The sequence below is a fragment of the Onychomys torridus genome, chromosome 4, assembly GCF_903995425.1.
Source record: "Onychomys torridus chromosome 4, mOncTor1.1, whole genome shotgun sequence".
In the NCBI taxonomy this organism is placed as follows: Eukaryota; Metazoa; Chordata; class Mammalia; order Rodentia; family Cricetidae; genus Onychomys; species Onychomys torridus.
Window position 1 is genome coordinate 107,296,919 of NC_050446.1, and position 20,859 is coordinate 107,317,777.

Sequence of the window (20,859 nt, forward strand, 5' to 3'; positions counted from 1 at the left end):
GAACTAGTGACTGCTGTTCTGCTTCTCTGATCTTCCAGCTTTCACCTTGATATCTGGCTCTGGGTTTTTTATTAAAAGACCATCTAAGATTCAGATGACACTCTCCAGTCAGTTTGTTGAGCTGTGTTAAAACAGAAGTTAGAGATAACTCAAGCTTCCTTGCATTTTGCATTGGTGTAACCCTCTGTTGCTGGTCCCGGCTTCTCACATTCCCAAGCACCAGCGTATCCACTGTGGTAGTTTGAATGAGAATATCCCGAAATCTCAGATATTTGAGTATTACCATTTGGGAGAGATCTAGGGGGTGTGGCCTAGCTGGAAGAAGTATGTCACGAACATAGGTTTAAATCTTAAGGCAACTCCAGTGTCCAGGATCCAGGAATCCAGAGAGCTGACCCATCCGGATCTCAGGTCTTCAGTTTCCTCTCTTGGCTCTGTCTTGTAGGCGTGACAGTTACCGAAGCCTCAGTGGGGGTGGTACCTCCAGATCAAAGCTGGAATGGCTACCCACTCCACACGGGGGTTTCAAAGCCATTCCCAGTGCACTCTTTTTTGTTTGTGGTTCAAGATTTGAACTCTCAGGCACAGGCCTGCAATACAACAATAGCTCCACTCAACCAGGAGCGGCCTGGGGACTCTAACCCCTGGCAGAGACACCCCAGAGCAACAGCTCCAGGCCATGCCAGGTAGGCCTCACTCAAGTGCTGCCTGAGGGCCCTAGCCCCTGCCCACAACACAGCAACAGCTCTCTGTCATGCCATGTGGCTGGTGGGGCAGGACTCAACCAGGAGCCACCCAGGGACTCTAGCTCCAGTCTGGGACACAGCCACAGCAACAGATCCAAGCCATGCCATGTGGCTGGCAGGGGCAGTAAGATGCTTTTATGGTGAGCAAATACAGTGTGGGGAGTTGGAAAAGAGGTGAACCAATTCATGGGCTAGGGAGAGGCAGGTCTGAAGAGGTGAGGGTGGTGATGAACAGGCTGATGTGAAAGGCCTGGTTGCTACCTGTGTCCAAGGTGATGTCTGGACATGTGCTATTGCCAAGGGCCAATCTTGGTCCAAAGCCCTGATACAGCTGAGCTGATGTCTGTGGCTCTTGTTGCCACTGAAGGCAGTGCAGAGGCCACCAGTTGGGGCCAGATTGGTGTCCGAGAGCCATGCTGCCATGGAGCCATGTAAATGTGAGTGCTGTGCGCTGCCACCTGGGGCCATGATGACATCTAGGCCCGGGCTGCTCCTGAGGTCCATGTTTGGGTCCATGGCTTTACAGTAGCCATGGCCCATGTTATCACCAAAGGCCACAGGGATGCCTGGAGTCTGGTCAGCCAAATGAGACTATGTTGGTGTCTCAGGGCCATACTGCTACCAGGGCCGTACTGATCCAGGTGGCTTGTGCTGCCACCAGAGCCAGGGTGACACCTGAGCCAGGGCTGCTGCCGAGGGTCACGTCTGGGTCCATAGTCCTGCTGTGGCTGGGGTCTGTTGATGTCCATGGCCTGTGTTGCCATGGAGTTCGTAGGAACCAAGTGGGTGTTGAAATCTGAGGGTTGAGATCTAGCCCCTGCAATCAGGAAAGATGGCCCCACCCTTCACCATGTTCATGCACCTCACCTGGGCAGCACACTAGAGCTGATCCTGTAGTCAGGAAGCAGGTGAACCAGTCCTGAGGGTAAGAACAGCAGAGCTGGCCCTGCCACCCCCTCATCTGCCGTGTGGTGACATGGGGGAGAGAAAGATGCCCTCCTTCCCACCCATGGCTGCCTGTGGTCAATGAGAGGGCTGGGTCATGAAAGACGGAGAACTAGCCTTGTCCCTCACTGACTACAGTACATGGGAGAGCAGGCCCTGCACCTGACTTGGTCAGTACACTAGAGCTGACCCTGGTGGTGGTGGTACAGGTGAGCCGGACCTGAGGGCATGAGAGCAGGAGAGATGACCCCCTTCCCCGCCCCCACTCCATGCCCCCTACAGCAATCAGAAGAGAGGGCCCTGCACCTTTTGCATGGGCAAGACAGAGGAGCTGGCCCTGGTGGTGTGATTATGGGTGAGGCAGACCCAAGGGCTTGAGAGCAAAACTGGCCCCTCTCCTTGCTACAAGGCTGTGTTGGGTGGGCTGGTCAAGGCAGGGCTGGAGAGCTCACTTGGGTGGTGACAGTGGAGGGAAGCTGGTAGGCTGACCAGCCCAGCTACCACCAGGCCCAGAACCAGGGCTGAGTTGGCCCACCAGAACATCCACCACCTGTTGGAGCAGGTAAAGGGGACGAACCTATGGATCCCAAACTGCAGGATCCCCAGGACACAGGACAACAGGCTATTATTGATAGCCAGAGGCCTTGAACCAGAACAACCGCTCGTGGCGATGAAGGCTTGCAAGTGAAAGGGCTTAGGGGGAACTGTGTGACTCCGTGGGCCACACACACTACAGCTTCCACAACCAGATGCTTTTTGTTTTGTTTTTTTTTTTTTTTTTTTTTTTCTGGTTTGTTTGTTTGCTTGCTTTGGTTTTTCTTTTAAATTTTGTTTTGTTTGGAAGGGAGGTTGCAAGGATGGATGTAGGGGCGGGTGGGCACAGGGACGGGGAGGTGGGTGGGATCGGGGTGCATGATGTGAAATCTGCAAAGAATCAATAAAAGTAAAAAAAAAAAAAAAGTTTACTAAGACCAAAAGAAAAAAGAAAATCCTCAGCTTCTAGCTCCAGCTGCTGTGCCTACCTGCTGTCAACTTCTTGACCCCTCTCGAACCACAAGCTAAATAAATCCTTCCTTCTGTAAGTTGCCTTGGTCATGGAGTTTTGTCACAGTAATAGAAAAGTAGCGAATGTTGCCACCGTGGGTTTGGCACATACTAAACCCTACCACTGCATCACAGGGAAGAGAGAAGGCTGGGGAAAGCCTGGCGGTTGCCCTGCCCCAGCTCTCCCATACAGTTTCTAAGGGAGCTGCTGAGCCTGGAGACAGAGGGACTACTAGAGCAACCAGGATGGTGAACCCACAGAAATGTCAAATAAAAAGATGGAAAAGTGCTTATGGAGGAAATTAGACCTTTATTCTGCTTTATTATATTTGCTTGATTGTGGTTATTGTTGACCATAGTATCCTTAGTATGAGGGGTTTTGATCTAGCTCTGGTCAACCCCTTTTCCATATCTATTCTTAAAAATAGTTCAAATGTCCTCATGATTTTTTTTTTATACTGAATTGTTAAAAATATACATTCTGTCCTTGGTTTGTTGTTGTTTTTTCCTGGTATTTTGAGACATGGTTTCTTTGTGTAGGCTTAGCTGTCCTAGAATTAGCTCTGTAGACCAGGGTGACCTCAAACTGACAGAGATCCATCTGCCTCTACTTCCTGAGTGCTGAAATTAAAGGCATGTGCCACCACTGCCCAGCCTTGTGTTCATTTTAAAAATATACTGGTGTAGTGGGTAGCTGTTCCAGCTCTGACCTGGAAGTACTACCCCCATTGAGGCTTCGGTAACTGTCACACCTACAAGGCAGAGCCGAAAGAGGGCCCCTGAAGACCTGAGATCCGGATGGGCCAGCTCTCTTGGTTCCTGGATCCTGGAAGCTGGAGGGAGACTGAGCAGAGTTCTCCAGAGAACACCGCTGGACTGCGCTACACCTTTTCCAGACCCTGTAACCTATCCCTTCCTTGTAAGTTACCCCACAAAATAAACCTCCCTTTTAACTATGTGGAGTTGCCTTAATATTTCTATCAATATGCTGAAATTGTATTTGCATGAGAATATTAGAGTATGCATTTGTGTATACAGAGTGGCAAATTGACTCATTCTTGAGAGTAGGCTAAAAACACTGGGGCCATTTAACTACTTGTCTTAGGACAACACTAATCCACATTTTGGCTTTTGTAACTTTTTAGGATCTAGGGGAGGTCTTTCAAATGCTTACGCCAATTCTCTTGGACATATATATGATGCAACTAGGGATATATTTTAGGATGTTGAAAACATGCTTGAATACTTAGCCACTCGGAAGTGTATAGTATAACTCATGTTGGGACCCACCTAGTATACTCCTTCTTTCTGCAGTGTGGCATTTGTGCTACAGCCTGTTCTGGAGATGAGAGATGTATTCAAACAATTTTTTTCTTACAATAGAAATAAGTGCTGTTTGTGGGTTCAATGTTACCTCCTCTCCAAACTCTTGTAATCCCAACATTTGGAGAGAGAGGTAGAAGGGTCCCAAGTTTGAGGTCTCTTAAGTGCTGCACAGTAAGACCTTGTCTAAGCAACAAAGTACATATTACCTTTGTCTGTTGGATCTTGAGTGAAAAGTAGGAAGCCCGGAAGCAAATAGTCTTTTCCTATGTTTCACAGATGTTACCAGAAGGCCAGTTTTAGCTGTAAAGCTGGAAATACATGTTTTGACACATCCTGTAATGCAACTAATCAATTCAGAAGGCCTTAGGAACCACCCGTAACTCTTCCTTGGCCAACCACTCTTAGCTAACAGAATTCACTCGAAAATCAGGGGTCACAAGGCTACTTCCACACAAGACACTTAAGGATGGTATTCCAAAAGTTGTGTTTCTTGTTACAATTGCTTTCTTTTCTCTTATCTCCTCCCATGCAGTACCCCAGTGGATACTGAGGGAGACACTGACTGCTGAAAACCCCAAGGGGACAACACAGAATGACAGGTGCCAGTAGGACTATCTGGTGTGACCACCAGGTTACTGAGAACAGGTATAGAAGGAGCAGAGAAGGATGCGGCAGAGATTGCTGTGGGTGCCCGAGGCACGCTGGCTTTGGGGAATGTGGAACTTGAGATGGTTTATAGACACTAGATGATAATTTCTGTATGCAGATGTGGTTTGATTGGAGGAAAGAAGCTGGGATAATTAAAGGTCTGGAGCCTCAGCAGGTGGTCAAAGGCTGGTCTGTTGTTTAATTGGTTGCTAGAGATCAATCCAAGGCCTCAAATGTATCTGATTTTGATAGTGGGGAATAAACCCAAGGCCTTGCGCATGGGGAAGTCACTACCACTGAGTTACTTCCTCAGCCCTGGCTGGGTTTTTGAAGGCCACCAGGTTTGTGTCATAGAACTGCCTATGGGACTTCCAGCGCTGCCTCCAGAGACGCACAGACAGCACCAGGGTGCTAACCAGTAACAGGGCGCTGGAGATACACAGTCCCCAGAAGATGGCTACAGAGCTGGGCTTGGTTGTGAAGGTGGTACATGACCTCTTCCAGGCTGAGGTCTGCTGCTGGCTCAGGCCAGCCCTGTTGGCTGCTAGCACACACACATGGTAGGTAGTGCTTGGAGACAGCTTGTACAGGGGGTGCTGTCGGGCTGTAGCATAGATGTCCACTATGGACTGGTTCCTAGATCCTCCTTCTGCCAAGTAGTTGATCTGGTACCAGAGCACCACTGAGTTGGGGGCACACCAGTGGATGAGCATTGACGTGTCAGTTATCTCTGAAACCCCCTGCAGCTTGGGAGGGTCTGGGATGGTATCTTCGCCACTAAGACCAGGGCAGCGGCATCTGAAGCGCCTCTGCAGCTCTGCACATGGGGTCTGCAGATGCCTGCAGGGCTGGTAATCACAAGAGACATCCTCCCGAGGTGTTGCCCCCTGATTCTGAGTCCCAACCTCCTCGCTGTCATCATCTAACAGCAAGACTGGAATCTCATCCTGTGGAGGATGTGTGGGGGGAGCCTTGGTGGTGACTGGCGTCCTCTGGTTAGTCTGAGATATGCTCCTGGGGTTTGGCGAATTGGACAAGGGCCCAAGGTATTTGCTGAGCAGTGTGCCGGAGGCCAGTGAGATACTGGGCTCAAGGGTATGTGTGGCAATCTGCTCTGCCTCTGTGCCGGCTGCACCAGGCAGAGCCCTGGAGGGACTATAAACTGTCAGAGAGTCAGTAGTGGCCTGGGCAGTTTCCTCTGAAGTATCATCGTGCATCTGTGACCCTTGTGTAAGAGAAGCCACAGTATGGGAGGGGACCTTGGTGACACTGTGTTGGCCTCCTCCCGGCTGAGTAGACAGGACTGTGTTCTGTCCAATGGAAGGCCCCTGTGTCCATGGTGCAGAAACTGGATGATCAAAATGAGGCGGATTCGAAGCCAGCAGGGTGGTGCTTTGGTCTGGCCTGCACACATCAAACAGCTGGAAGAGGGAGAGAGGGCCGGAGAAGGGGTCCTTGGATCCTAAAGTGGGCACACACATGGTATCTGCTGCCCTGGAGGTAAAACCAATCATTAGGAGAGATACTTGGTGTCAGGGTTTTAAATCCTCAATGTAGGGGTCTGCTCTGCTAACACATCTCTACTAGGTATCACCTAAGTGACATCACTTTATTGACCCAGGAAACCTTTGAAGGAAGTCCCCGTCATCCCTTCTGGGCAGAGAAGGAAACAGGAAAGAGATGCTAACTGCCCAAGATGCTATAGCTAACAAATGGCAGAGCAGAAACCTGGGGAACCCTATGCAGCAGGAACTATCAGGCCCAGAGAGTGTAACAGTCATGTCTACAGTAGGAAGTGGAATGAGGCCAGCCTTTCTGCTTCAGCATGTGCTCTCAACAAAATCTTTTTCAACAACATAGTGAGACCCTGACTGTCAAGGGATTTAGTGCATCTTCTAAGCCAAGCTCTTCTTACCAAGAGATACCATTAGAATTTGCTTCCTGCCCCACGAGAAAGCTCTGTAAGCATACTGGGCTTAGGCTGAATGGCTAAGAGCAGGAAGCTAGGCTGTCTTGAGGGATCAAGGGGCCTAGTGGTTAAGAGCACAGATAGAGATGAAGATGGATACTGCCTCCTTCATCCAACAGTTGCATGAATTTATCAAGTACCTCACTTGTTTGGGCTCCATTCCCTTGTCTATAAAATAGAGAAATGGTACGGCTGATCTTCCTTTTCCTACAGGGCATGCAGACTACATTTCCCAGCCTCCTTTGCAGTGAGGTGTGTGTGGTCTGTCCACTAACTGTTGGCCAATGAATATGAGTAGAAATGGTGAGCACCATCTGGCAGCCTCATCCATTTAAAAACTCCTGAGTCAGTTTTTCTATAGTCTTTGCCCTTTCTGGCTGGCTAGAATAGAAGTAGAGCCATCATTCATTCTCCCTGCCCCCATCCGACTACACTGGGGTGAACGCCCACATGGTCATATGGGCAAAACTAAGCAGGGATGGCTCCAACTCTGGAAGGTTGATCCCATCTCACAGCCATCTGTTCAGTAAATGTGTTACCTGTGTACGATAGTTTTGTTTGCATCCACGAGAAGCCAAGCCAGCTCACAGTTGCAAATGAGAGGGTTGCCAAAGAGGTTGACAGACAAGACCTGGGAGGAATTCACAATCCAAGGTCCAAAGGAACTCAAGTTGCAGCTGAAATGACACACACACACACACACACACACACACACACACACACACACACACACGAATCAGTTAACTCATGCATGATTTTAGGTTCAATTTGAACAATTAGGTTCACAGTGTTCCCACAAAGGCCAGAGAGATGGCCCAGAGGTTAAGAGCACTGGTTGCTCTTCTAAAGGATCTGGGTTCAGTTCTCAGCACCCACATGGTGGTTCACAACTATCTGTAACTCCAGTTCCAGAGGATCTCACATCTTCTGACTTCCATGGGTACTGCACACACAGTGCACAGACATACACACAAGCAAAGCAAACATACACATGAAATAATTACTTTATGTATATGAGTGCTCTATCTGCATGTACACCTTTACATTGGAAGAGGGCATCAGTTCCCACTATAGATGGCTGTGAGCCACCGTGTGGTTCCTGAGACCTGAACTCAAGACTTGTGGAAGAGCAGCCAGTGCTTTTAAGTGCTGAGCCATCTCTAATTAAACCTTAAAGAAAACGAAATAAATGTTCCTAAGAGGCACAGTGGTATTGTGAGAAAACAATTCTGCTAGTGTTACAACTTGGCGTGGAACCAAAATGAGTTTAGACCTCCTATTTTGCCAACCAAACTCAACCATTATTAACTCATATTAAATAGAGAAAATACCCCATGCCAAGTGTTTTTATCAAAAGTCTGTGATAATGAACGTGTTAGTAAATACAAATCTCTACACACACACACACACACCAAAAAACAAAAACAAAAACAAAAATAAAAAACGGATAGTAAATACTATTGTTATAGACCAGTGCTGGGGATTGAAACCAGGGCCTCACACATGCTAGGTAAGCATTTTACCACCCTTAATCCAAAACTCTCAGTGAAACTCTTATCTCACCACTGGAAAAGCCTAGAGACCCAGAGAGTGGAGTGAGTCTAGGACAAAGATTATGTTGAACTCCAGGGAAGAAAGAAGGGAGAGCCTGGAGTGAGTTTGCCATTTCTGAGTATGGTGGAGTTGCTGTGGGATGTCCTGTATGCTGTGAATATATGTTGCTATGATTGACTGATAAGTAAAACGCTGACTGGCCAGTAGCCAGGCAGGGAGTATAGTGTAGGTGGAACAAGAGAGAGGAGAATGCTGGGTGGAAGAAGGCTGAGTCAGGAGACACTGCGAGCCGCCATGAGGAGAAAACATGATGTAAGATACTGGTAAGCCAGGAGCCACATGGCAAGGTATAGATTTATAGAAATGGGTTAATTTAAGATGTAAGGGACTGGAGAAATGGCTCAGAGGTTAAGAACATTGACTGCTCTTCCAGAGGTCCTGAGTTCAAGTCCCAGCAACCACATGGTGGCTCACAACCATCTGTAATGAGATCTGGTGCCCTCTTCTAGCCTGCAGGCAGAACACTGCATACATAATAAATGAATAAAATTTTAAAAAAGATATAAGAACAGATAGCAAGCAGCCTGCCACAGCCATACAGTTTATAAGTAATATAAGTCTCTGTGTGTTTACTTAGGGGACATGAGTGGGAGAGATTTGTCTTGACCATGGGCCAGGCAGGACCAGGAAAACTTCAGCTACATGGAGTATTTGTAAAAATGGCCACAGGTCCTCTCGTCTCTGTAGGCTCACACCTTTGCAATGTGATTGCATCTCTCCTCATCCAAAGCTAGTCTGTAGTTCTCTACCCTTTCAAACTTGGTGACTTACTTAGGCCAGGAGGATATTAGCAAATGTGATGTAGCCAGAAATGAAAAAGCAGTTGAATGCCACATCTGGACCACAGCTGTTGGCACAATGCCAATACGTATACAATGCCTCGCTCAGTGCACCAGTTAGCCCTTGTTAAGTGGAGGATGGCACCAAAACGTAGAAGCTTACAATTGCCTTGTTTTCATTCACATGATTCTTGGGGTGGCTTGGTAGTTCCTGGTCTGGGCAGCCTCACCTGGGCCAGATGATGTAGGGCTACATCATCTATAGAGAGCCCCAACTAGGTGTGGACCTCTCTCCATGCACCTTTTATCACCTGGGAGGCCAGCCTAGAGCATCACATGGTAGTCGGGGCTCCAAGAACAAGAGAAAACAAACTCCAACTCTCAATGCTTTCTCCTTCCTGTCTACCTTTGCTAATACAGCACCGATCCCAAGTCACCAAGCTTCAAGCGGCAAGCTTTCGATGGGTGAAGATGAGCCATCACAGACAGGGATGGGGGACGGGAGTGGGGCAGGGGAGAATTATTCGAGGCATATTTATGGTTTCTCACACCTAACAATGGCAGATCCACTCTTGGCTCTCTCCTGTTTCTTCCTTGGAGTCTGACAGAATGTTTGACCTGGACTCTTCACACTTCCTGAGCTCCTTGACTCTTAGGTTTTTTTCCCTGCCCTTCACAGTTAACAATTCACCATGGGCAACATGAGCTGCATAGAGCTATGGCTCATTCATGCCCTTCCTACAGAAGCCTCCCTTACCCAGCCTGATGGATCACTACCACTGCCTGCTTTAAACACTGCATAGAGTGTGTGCCTCTGCTGTGGTTCATGATGGCTTGTGCTAGCTGGCAGTCATTTGCTTCCTATACTAAACTGTGGTCTTGTTGAAAGGTGGGGCCATATCATCATCCTTATAGTAATGACTACCAACTTGAGCATCAGCAGCTTCACCACCACCACCATCATCATACAGTCATCATCACCACCACCTTCGTTACCATCCCCAGCATCACCTACACTAGTTAGTATTATCATTTGTGTGTGAGAGAGAGTGAGGGGGGAGGATATGCACATTGATGTGCATGTGAGAATGTGTATCCATGTATGCGTTTGTGAATGTCAGAGATTGACATCAGGATGTCCTCAATTGCCTTCCACCTTATTTTTTTGAGACAAGGTCTCTGCACTGAGCCTGAAGCTTGCCGTTTAGCTGAGGCTGGCTGGCCAGCACCCTGCAGGGCTTTGCCCTCCTCTGCATCCCTATGCTGGTGTTACAGATGTGCACCCCCATGCCCGGAGTGCTGGAGATTGGAACTCAGGTGTTCATGCTTGCTATCCTAGCAAGCACCTTCCTCCCCTAGCCAGCTCTCCAGCCCCACCTTCCCCAGTTCTATAGACACCTCCTATCCTGCAGAAACGGACTTAAGGGCTCCCACTTGCTTTTCTCCCGTGAAAGGCCCCAAAGGGAGCACCATTGTTGTATTCCCATTTCACTCTATATCATTTTCCAGTGTTTCATTCTTTTTACTTTGAAGTTTTGTATTTTTTGTCTAGCCTAAAGGAGTCAGAGCCACAAAGTGTTTTTCCTCCACACTATGGGTGCTTAGTATTTGGTTACCAAACAAAGGAGAAGCATTCATTCCCAAGGAAAAATAGCTCCATCTTTGGCACCAGCTTTGGGCAAAAGAGAACTAAGAAAATCCACTCTTAGGCTCCCCTGGAGCTGTAAGCCACAACACCATCTTTATCCATGATGTGGTCAGCCATGTAGCCCCTCTAGGATACCATCTTCCTGGACTCTGAGAGACAGGCATTCAACCTCTGAAAAGTGCTAGGCCCCGTGGGTCAGGGAACACAGAATCTCACTGCAGAACTAAGGTTCAATGCCGCTACTTTAAATCTTTCACAAATGGCCAATGACACAGAATAGACTGTTAAGTAACTGGGTATTTCAAACAGGGCTTAAGTTCAACAGAAACCATAAAGGCTGGGAGCCCTGAGTAAGGGGCTGGCTGAGGTGCCCAGATCCCAAAGAGAATTGCCTCTACACCCTGATCAAGAGCAGGGAAGACAAGGAGTTTACTAACTCATTACCCAGCTGTAGACTTGATCAAAGAGGGGAGAAGAGACTGGACAGCGCTTTGGAAGCTTCTCTAATCCCCATCCCCACCAAAACAGGAGGGAGAAAAGTGGATGCTTCTATGTCAAATGACAAGTCCCCAATGTAGGCCCCACTGACAAGAGGTGGCCTGGGGTTATCGTAAGTGTTCCACTACTCTGAGAAGTCAAGCCAATGGCTGCTATTAGAAAAAGAGGAGCAACTCCAGATCCTACGGCATGGTAAACCTTCCTACCCCGTCTCCTTCCCTCCCAGCCCACTCATACCCCAGGACGGCATCATTGCTAGTCATTAAGCTGCCTGGGACATGCTTAAGGCACCACAGGGAAGATGGGGGAGAACAGAGGCCCAGACAGGGTTTGGAAGGGCAGTGGCAGAAACAGCAAGGACTGGTACGTCATATGAAATGCAACACAGTTTAATGGGCAAAAAGCAGTCCTGACTGAGCTGGGCTTAGAATCACTTACTTCTGGAACAGAAGGACTTGTAGACAAGGTGTGTCTTGAAAGATCTCTGTGTGGACAGAACTGAGTGCTGGGGATTCTTGACAATCCAGCTGCTGCAGGTGGGGGGTCATCTTGAAAATGTCTCCCTCCAGGGTCTTCAGCCTGGGCATCTTTCTCAGGTAGAGGGACTTAAGCTGTGGCAGGTTTCTGATCCACCCAGACTCAACTGAAATCAAAGGGAATTATCCATGATGGCAAGACACAAAAACCCAGGGGCTCAGAAGAGCCGTTCAGAAGTGAGTGACTGGAGAGGTGACGGCTGGCTACAGCAGCTGGAAAGGCGCTTTCTCAGCCATGCCTAATCCTTTTTTAACAAGTTGGCTAAAAACATAGAGGATCCTGGCTGACCCAAGGCCACGGAGCTGGAAGCCCTTACCTGGGACTGTTATCTCCAAGCCTGCTGCTGTCGCAGCCTCAGGTTAACTCCACACCCCAAATAGCCAGTTTAGCTTGGATGCCTCCAAAAAGTGGAGAGCTTTCCAGGAACATAAAAAAGGAGGAGAGGGGGGCACATAGTTGGAGGAGGCCCCAGGAACTCAATTTTGTAGTCTCCCAAAATGTGGAGAACATTCCCCTTTCTGAATTTCTTGTTCTCTCTAGCCCCTTGTGGCGCTTCCTCAGACCACCGTGGTAAACAAGAGGTTATAGACACATAAAGTGTTTTTAAAGGACACTAGAAGCATCCTCCTGAATCAGAGGCACTTCCCTCCTGCACCTTGTTGGAAGAATCCGACATCTGTAGAAACAATTGTGTGTGTGGTGGAATCAATGAATTCCTCTTTGGCACGCTTCGGGGCAAAGCTCATATATATGTTCATGAGCTCCAAAGCCAACTTCACCTCGTCATCCTACAGCTTTCATCCAGGCAGAAGTGTTGAGCCCTGCGGGTGGAATGCTTGGGCTGTGATATGGGGACTTTAGGCGCTAGATCTATGAGATTAGGTCTAACGTCATTCCACCATTCTGTGCCTTAGTTTCCTCTTACGTAATCCGGCGATTGTCACAGTTCTGCGACTGTGTGGCACTTCGGGCACTTGGGTCCACGCGTCTGGTTTCTGGGGCCACCTCTTGAAGAATGCAGCCCTGCCCCCCCTCCCCGCACCCCAGAGGAGCATGTGTGGCCCTCACACGCTCTCACCTCGCTCCAGGCGCGTGCGGCTCAGGTCCAAGACCTCCAGCGCCGCCAGGGGCCCGCCATCCGCCCCGGCGAACGCCTCCTGGGCGATGTGGTCCAGCTCGCTGCAGGAGAGGTTGAGAAGCTGCAGCGCCGGGAAGCGTGCAAAGGTCTGTGGCTGCAGCGCCTGCAGTGGGTTCCCGGCCAGCATCAGCGAGCGCAGGTTGCGCTCCGGGGGCCCGGCGTAGGCGGGCAGAGCGGTCAGCAGGTTGTGGCTGAGGTCGAGCTCGCGCAGCCTGGCCGGCGTGCCGCGGCCCCAGTGTAGCGTGGAGATGCGGTTATGGTTCAGAGTGAGCACGCGGAGCTCGGCCAGGCGACCGAACTCAGGCCCCCCGAAGGCGCGCAGCAGGTTGTGGCTGCCGTCGAGGCTGCGCAGCGTGTGCGGCAGGCAGCTGGGCAAGCGCTCCAGGCTGCGGTTTGCCAGGTTCAGGGTCGTGGCTCCTGCAGCGGGGAGCCCTTGGCAGGGCGAGTCGGTGGCTTGGCTGTCGTGCGTGTCCCAGGGTCCCTGATGAGTGAGTCGGAAGAGGGGGATCGACGCCTGGGAAAGTCCCACCAGACTCTGGCTCCGAACCATCAGCAGTAGCTGCAGCAGCAGTAGCAACGTCCAACGCATGTCGAGTCTCTAGGGAAAGACCGCCCATAACTTCAGAAGAAGCCCCTGAACGGAAGGCAAGAGTGTGTCCCCTATAGTGTGTGTGTGTGTGTGTGTGTGTGTGTGTGTGTGTGTGTGTGAGAGAGAGAGAGAGAGAGAGAGAGAGAGAGAGAGAGAGAGAGAGACTCACCCCACCCCATCTCCATCTCATACTTGTCAGCGCGCAGGTGGAGACCAGCTTTTCTCTCATCTCTGGTGCTGGACCCACGCACACTTGCTTGTCCTAGCAATGCCTTCGCTTTTCCAGCCTCCCGGAGGCTTCCCTCATCTTTCCACGCCTGACCTGACTCTTCCAGGGTCCCCCATGCTTCCTCTTCTATGGGTTTTTGAGAGAAGGCTGTTTGTTCTCTTTTTGCCTCCCCCCCAACCCCCGTTAAGCAGCGGCGTCCTAATTGTGAACGCCCCCCCCCCCACCGGTTAAACTTCAGCTGAGATTAAATGGGAGTCAAGAGAAACTTAGTCATACCTAGATCATACCTAGACTGGGCCAATTTTTCTCATTGGAAGTGCCCAGCCACTTCTTAGTTTGAGTAAAATAAGTTCTCTTGGAAGGGAGCTCAGGGTTGCCTTCAGAAGAAGACAGGAGCCCTAGACAGCTCCAAGACTTGGGACTCTTGGATCAAGCATTCCCTGGTCCCATATGGGTTCTAACAAAAGCTAGCACTGGAGGAGGGTTGGCCCAGGGCTATGGGCTGACTTGGGAATGGCAAAATGGCTTCTAAGCGGGCCCTGGGCCTGAAGTCATTGCCTGATAGCCCGTGTTACTGTAGATTTCCTGCCATGGCTCCCCACTGAACACCAATCTCTGAGTCACCATGAGGCTCCAAGAGAAAGGCCTCCTCCCTCTTGGTTCGAAGTTAAAGTGACGAGAAAGCAGCTGGAGCTTAAGGCCAGGAGTGAAGGTATCTGTAGTATGTCATACTTACCTGGGAGCTGTCCCTGTGGAATGTGGCACCCCTTCACAGTCCTCAAACTCTTGAATATTGCAGGAACCAGTGACTTCTGAATATCAGAGGGGAGACGTCTGGTTCCCTTGTGCCCCTCCTCCAGCCCCATCCGGGAGGAGCCTGAGACACTCTAGCCCTGAAACCCCTCCTTCTCCACCAAGACTTGGCTTGTTTTGATCTCACATCTTCCCGCCTCGGGCCTTTTCCTGCATAGACCTGGCACCCACCCCCACCTGCAGTCCTCCTCCGATCCTTCCCATCCTTCTCTTTCCTTACTTCACTTTCCCAAGCTTGAGAAAAGAAGCCAGCAGCAAGGGCTGGTGCCCAGTGAGGCAGCCCTGTCACCTCCCAGGAATCTTATTCTCTCCTCTAGGTGATTCCTAATCTCCTGGGATAATTGGAGACAGGAGGTGAGCTGGGAGAGCAAAAAGCTGCCTTTCCTGAGGGAGGGGTGCTTTCCCAGAGTGGCTTGCAGAGATTCACAGGGAAGTGACCACAGACCTGTGCAATGGAGTTTTCACACTGGATCTAGCTCGAGCCATGTGCAAAAGCCCCCAAGACAAGTGATTGCTCTGGGACCCGGTTCAGCGACAACCTGTGTTTAATTCTACGTAGTGAGAATAAATATACAGACCAGAAATGCAGAAAGGACATTCCTGCCCTATAATGGATCCCAGTTATAAAAACCTGCAGATCCCCCAGAGGACACGGTGACACCGGTTTTTTTTTTTTTGTTGTTGTTGTTTTTGTTTTTTTGTTTTTTTTCCCAGCACCTGCTTGGAGCAGACAGTGCTGTTCTCCCATAGAGTTCTGTCCCCTTCCCCTCTTCTCCCAGGCCCGCCAGGAAGCTTGGGAACAGGCTGGGCTGTCATCCCCAATTCTTTGTATACAGACGCCAGGACCAGAGCTGCCTGTTTTCCCCCCTGTCACTGCTTATCTGGGCAGCTCTGAGCAGTCCCAGGAACCTTGCAAACTGGTCTGATGGGATTACTAGTCCTGGCAGTTTCCTTTGAGGTCTTCTTCAAAGATGCCTGTTGCAGGGCCAGCTGAGGTCTTGCTCTTCAGAAACATTCCTCCTCTGCCTAAGCGAGATCAGGGGAGGTCTGCTCTGTGCTCCCCTCTGGGGAACTAACTATCCAGGAGTCTGGGTCCTGGCCTCGGTGGTGATGGGAAGGCTGCACCATGGGCAGAAGTGGAAGCAGAGAAAGATGGGAAAGAGAAGTGACTGGAGGTTGACTCCTGTGGCCCAGCCATGAGCTCCTTAACCAGCTACTTGGCACAGAGCAAGAATCAAAGCCTCAGATTTCTCTCAAAATTGAACATGCTCTGTCCACTCTGGTCAAGCCATTAGCTCCCTTGAAGCCAGCAAGGGGTTCCGAGTTCTGCTGGAGACACCAGATGGGAAGGAGCAGAGCCCACTGAAATGTAAGTACAAATAGACCCCAAGATGGAAGGACATTCCCATACCTGGAAGGACTGTAAACTATGTTGAAACCCTGTTGGGGACACTCCTCTGGGTCATAGTGGGGAGGGGGAGGGAGAGGCCCTGGCCCTGAGGTCATCAGCTGGTACTCTCCTGGAGCTCAGATCCTCTTTTTTTTGAGCTGAGGATCGAACCCAGAGTCTTGCGCTTGCTAGGCAAGCACTCTACCACTGAGCTAAATCCCCAACCCGCTCAGATCCTCTTAACCAACCTAACCTAGCCTGCTGTGGTGCTTGCTGCCCACTGTGTCAGGTGCTGCCAGAGCTGGCCTGCCTAGGCTGATGTGCTGTTTACCCTGGGTCCTCTGGGGTGCTCTATTGCTTCAGCGGATAGGTTCCTGGTGCCATCCAATTGGGCCCCCCATGCTGGGGAAACTGATGTCAGTGCCTGTATGGGTTTGTTTAGGATTTTTTTTTTTTTTCTTTCTGGAGCTGAGGACCAAACCCAGGGCCTTGTGCTTGCTAGGCAAGCTCTCTACCACTGAGCTAAATCCCCAACCCCTGGATTTTTTTTATAGATTGGGTTAGCCTTGCCATTGTATGGTGCTTTCTGCTTTCCATCACCACCCCCAACCCCCCCCCACCCCTGTTTCCCCCCATTTACAGTTAAGTACTTCCCAATGCTAGACCCCAGGTCCACAAGCATGCTCTCATTGAATCATCCCAAGGTACTGACTACTATCCTGTGGTAAGGAAACTGGTTCCCAAGGTTGACTGGGCTCTGGAGCAGACCATGGGCACGATGTCTGTGTATCACTTGTTTAGATCCCTTCAGCCAATTTTATATTTGATGCTGTTACCTTCATTTAAGGGAACTTTTCTTTGACATTTAGATAAATCTGTATCACTTAAGATGCTGATCCATGTTGAAAACTTCCTTTTGTCAGTGAGTGGACTTCTTGGGCATAGTAGGCTTGAAGACAACTGCTGTGTGGCACCCATGGGCACCTCTCAGGGACACTGAAGAACCTTTTTTTTACAGTCCTTTCTCCTCTTCTAGCACTTTTGGGAGCATAGGAAAAGATGGCATAAATGTTTTGCTCTACCAGAGAAGGATGCTAGAGTCCCTTGACAAAGTCCTGGAACCAAGAAGTATATGTTTTTCAAATCCCTGCCACATCCTTCCCTCCTTCCTGAACTATCCCGGGCTGGGGTGTCTCTCCTTTGATCAACTCAATGGCTTAATAACCTCCTTTATCCCTGGAGTTTCCCTCAGAAGGGGACCTTTAACTCAGGACTCGGGTGCAGGGAATTTATTGAAGAGATGATCTGAGGAAGCCCAGAGAGTCTGAGTTACAGTAATGAGCTGTGAGACTCTCCCAGAGATGGGAGATGCATTTGTTAAGTGTTGAGGAAGTGCAGCATTTACCCCCAGCTTCTGTATCCTGCTGGTCCCAGGATTCTTCTCACTGCTGCTGCAGCTGGCAGACATACCTGACTTTCCCTGAGCATGGATGGAGCCGCTCCAAGGAGGCCCACTTGCTGTGGGGGAGTGCTGAGAGCCCCCGCCCTAGCACCTTGCTCTAAGCTGTGTTAGATTCCTTCCTGGGTGCTCGTCCAGAGGGGTGCGGGCTGCGCGCCACAGATGACTGACTGAGTCCCTCCATCTGAAAGACTGAACGTCCAGAGAACTAGCCACATTGACAGTCTCGCCAGCTCCAGAGCACAGGGCAGAATCTGGCACTCAGGGGAAACGCTTGACAAGTGAACAGGGAAAGGCATGGCAGGATCATGGTGGGCCCCAGGGTGGAGACTGTTGTTAAGGCGAGGGTAGAGACTGGGGAGGGAGCTGAAGCAGAAATAGGAAATTGAGTCATCATGGGGCTGGATAGCTTGCTCAGTGGTTAAGAGCACTTACTGTTCCTGCAGAAGACCTGGATTTGGCTGCTAGCACCCATATGATGACTCAAAACTCTAACTCCACTTCCAAGGGATCCAGTGCCGTCTTCTGAGCTTTTTGGGTTTCTACATGCACAGGATACACATACATGCACTTAGGCACACACACATACACATAGATTAAATATTTTTAATGAAATTTAAATCATCAAGGCTTTCGCAATCCCAGGTTTCCAACATATTTTAGGGCTTGGTAGGGAATTTCTCCTGAAAGATCACATGGTTAGAGTGTTAGAAACACTAGGCCCCAGGGAAACAAACAACCAGTAATTATACTTCTTCTCTGGTTGTGTGTAAAAGTCAGGGCCAAAGATCTTTGCTTTTAGAAAGCTCTTGACCATTTTGTCTGGCTCTACCCCAACCCTGTCCATTCTGGAGGTAGAAAACTGAGTTCCAGAGAGGGCAAAGGTTTGCCTGAGGTCACAGAGTTGTGAGTTTCTGGTTAGTGAGGAAAAGGGTGACCCCACTCATAAATCCTTCCAGGCCATTTCTTCACAGTTCACTAGGTCTCTCCTGCTCTGGTGGAGGAGTGGGGGCCTGACCTGCACTCACCTCCTGAATGCCAAGCATTGGGAAGAACCCTGGACTTTTGACCTGTGCCGTTCTGTCCCATTCTCAGGAATGTCAGAATATATACTTCAGAGACAGGTTGCCCCAGAGATCTTCCAAGGGCCTCTCGTCTGGCTGTGTTCACAGCTCTGGCAGCCTGGAGGTTGACAGGGGCTGGCTAGGTGACTGGCCAGCCAATGGGTCAGCCTGGCTTCCCAGATGCCAGTGGACTCTGTTGCAGACTTCCCCTCCGGTTTTGGAGTTGGAATGTGCAAGAGCACAGCTTCATTCTTCTCTGACACCTGAGATAAACGAGCTGCTGGGATGGGAGGGTGTTCGTGGGAGGATGCAGTACCAGGTTGTCAAGTCTCTGGAAAGGGCCTGCTCTCATGGAACGGTATGCAGCACAGAGGCTTCCAGACCTCTTGGCATCTGTGTGGACTCAGTTACAACCTGCCAAAGAGGAAGTGGTCTTTAGGAACAAGATGGTGACAGTTGAGATGTAAAGCCTTTTACTTCTCAGTGTCAGTAAGACTTCAACATAGGGATATATGGGATGCTTGGGATGTAAAAACATACCACTTTAAAAAAAAATCCATCATTGAAAAGATTCAGACTGAACGGAGGGGCCAGGTACAAATTTATCACTTTCCTTTGTGTGTAGATGTAGGAAGTGAGATGAAAAAAGCATAGGCTATCTTATAAACTGATTCTGGAGTTCTCCACAGCTAGGGATGCACTAGAAACCAAAGAACCTTGAAGTGGGATGTAGGATGTGGATTGCCATCTTAGAGCTGCTCCCACCTTACCAAGGACAATGTAAAATCTACCTATTCCATATGGGACTGTCAAAGATCAGCTGGCTTAGCAACTCAATGCACATGCCAACATCTGTATTGGGTGCTCACATATAAAATGAAGTCCCAGAGCTGAGAAAGACTTAGACCTGCCCTCCAGCAGAAGACAGAAGCCACCGCACATAGTGTGAGCATACTACCAGATCACAAGGAGCTGACCTGTGCCCTGTTTACAGCATGTTTGCTGCTGTGGGTTGGACATGAAAGGCTGCCGTTGATACTCTCTGCACACATTGGTTTGGTTGGGCTAAAGGTTGATCATCAACATTTATACTGGGATGGGGGAAGGCTTTGCCATGACCATGGGTCTTGGGCATTGGGGTTCTTGACATGGCTGTGCCCATGTCAATAATACACATTTAGGACTTCATCTGCCCCCCACACACACAATAAGGAAATGCATGTTACCCAGTAAGCAGGTAAATATATGCTTAAAATCATTACTTACCATAGAAATGCACATTTATGCCATAATGAGACATAACTATCTACCACCACAATGGCCAAAAATGAAAACAAGGAAGCCAAAACCATAGAAAATAAATACCAAATATTGCCAAGGATATGGAGAAAAAAGAATCCTTAGGAATTGCTCATGGGAATGTCATATGATATCATACATGTACCCTATCATTCAGATATTACACCCCTAGTTTTATACTCAAGAGAAGGAATGTTTATAACAACTTCATTTATAAATGCCCACAACTGAAAACAACCCAGAAATCTTTTAAATAAGAAAATGGATTTGTAAAATATAGTGTAGATATACAATGAGCTAGTGCAGAACCACAAAAGAGAGAGAGAGAGAGAAAAAAAAAGCTACACCCCAAACCACAGATGACTCTCCATGGCACCGCTTTGATTGACAGAAGTTAGGCACACAGAGTACATATATGTTCCCATTTATATGAAGCTCAAGAAAATGATGGCTATGTGTGGTGGTGCACACCTTTAACCCCAGCACGTAGAGGCAAAGACAGGTGGATCTCCAAATTCAATGCCGGCCTGGCCTATAAATTGAGCTCCAGGTAGGCTACGGTTACGTAGTGAGGATCTGTATCAAAACAAGTAATTGATGATTAAAGCGGTAGTTAGCTCTGAAAAGCTTCTGTGGTAGAGGATCCAGTATGTGCAGAGGACTGAATGTATGATAAGCATGGTGTGTGAAGAGAATTCAATATGGCTGGAAGACAGCAGAGGCTGGAGGAGGAGTGTAGGGAGAAGAGTCTGGAAAGGCTATATGCGGTCATTTTATGAAAGGCTTTCTATTAGTCTTTGGTGCACTTTCACATCGCACATTCTCCGTTTTCTGGCTATGTGGTAGGATGGTATCTCCAAACCCTCATAATTGGGTAAGGACATGTTCCCAAGCTTTGCTTCATCAATACTTGTAGAACATGGCACATGTCACTTCCAGGTCTTATATTCAATTGTTGCTGTACGACCATTGGTGGTGGAGGGGGTTGTCTATCTTCCCTTTGGTATAACTGTAGATCTGTCATCTGTCTATGTGTCTGTCTGTCTCTCTTTTGTCTTATCTGTGATGCTGGCTGCTCCATCTATCCAGATGTCTAGGAACTCCCTCTGGACTGAACTTGTATG

General features: G+C 49.2%; 1 protein-coding gene across 1 annotated transcript; it reads right to left on the reverse strand.

The window, feature by feature from the left end:
* Positions 1-3,671: 3,671 nt before the first annotated feature.
* On the reverse strand, positions 3,672-13,481 carry Lrrn4 (leucine rich repeat neuronal 4). Its single transcript, XM_036185475.1, has 4 exons — positions 12,833-13,481; positions 11,656-11,860; positions 7,218-7,355; positions 3,672-6,203 (listed from the first exon to the last, which is right to left on the reverse strand). The coding sequence occupies exons 1-4, from the start codon at positions 13,479-13,481 to the stop codon at positions 5,000-5,002; spliced, it is 2,196 nt and encodes a 731-aa protein (XP_036041368.1). The 3' UTR covers positions 3,672-4,999.
* Positions 13,482-20,859: the final 7,378 nt, after the last annotated feature.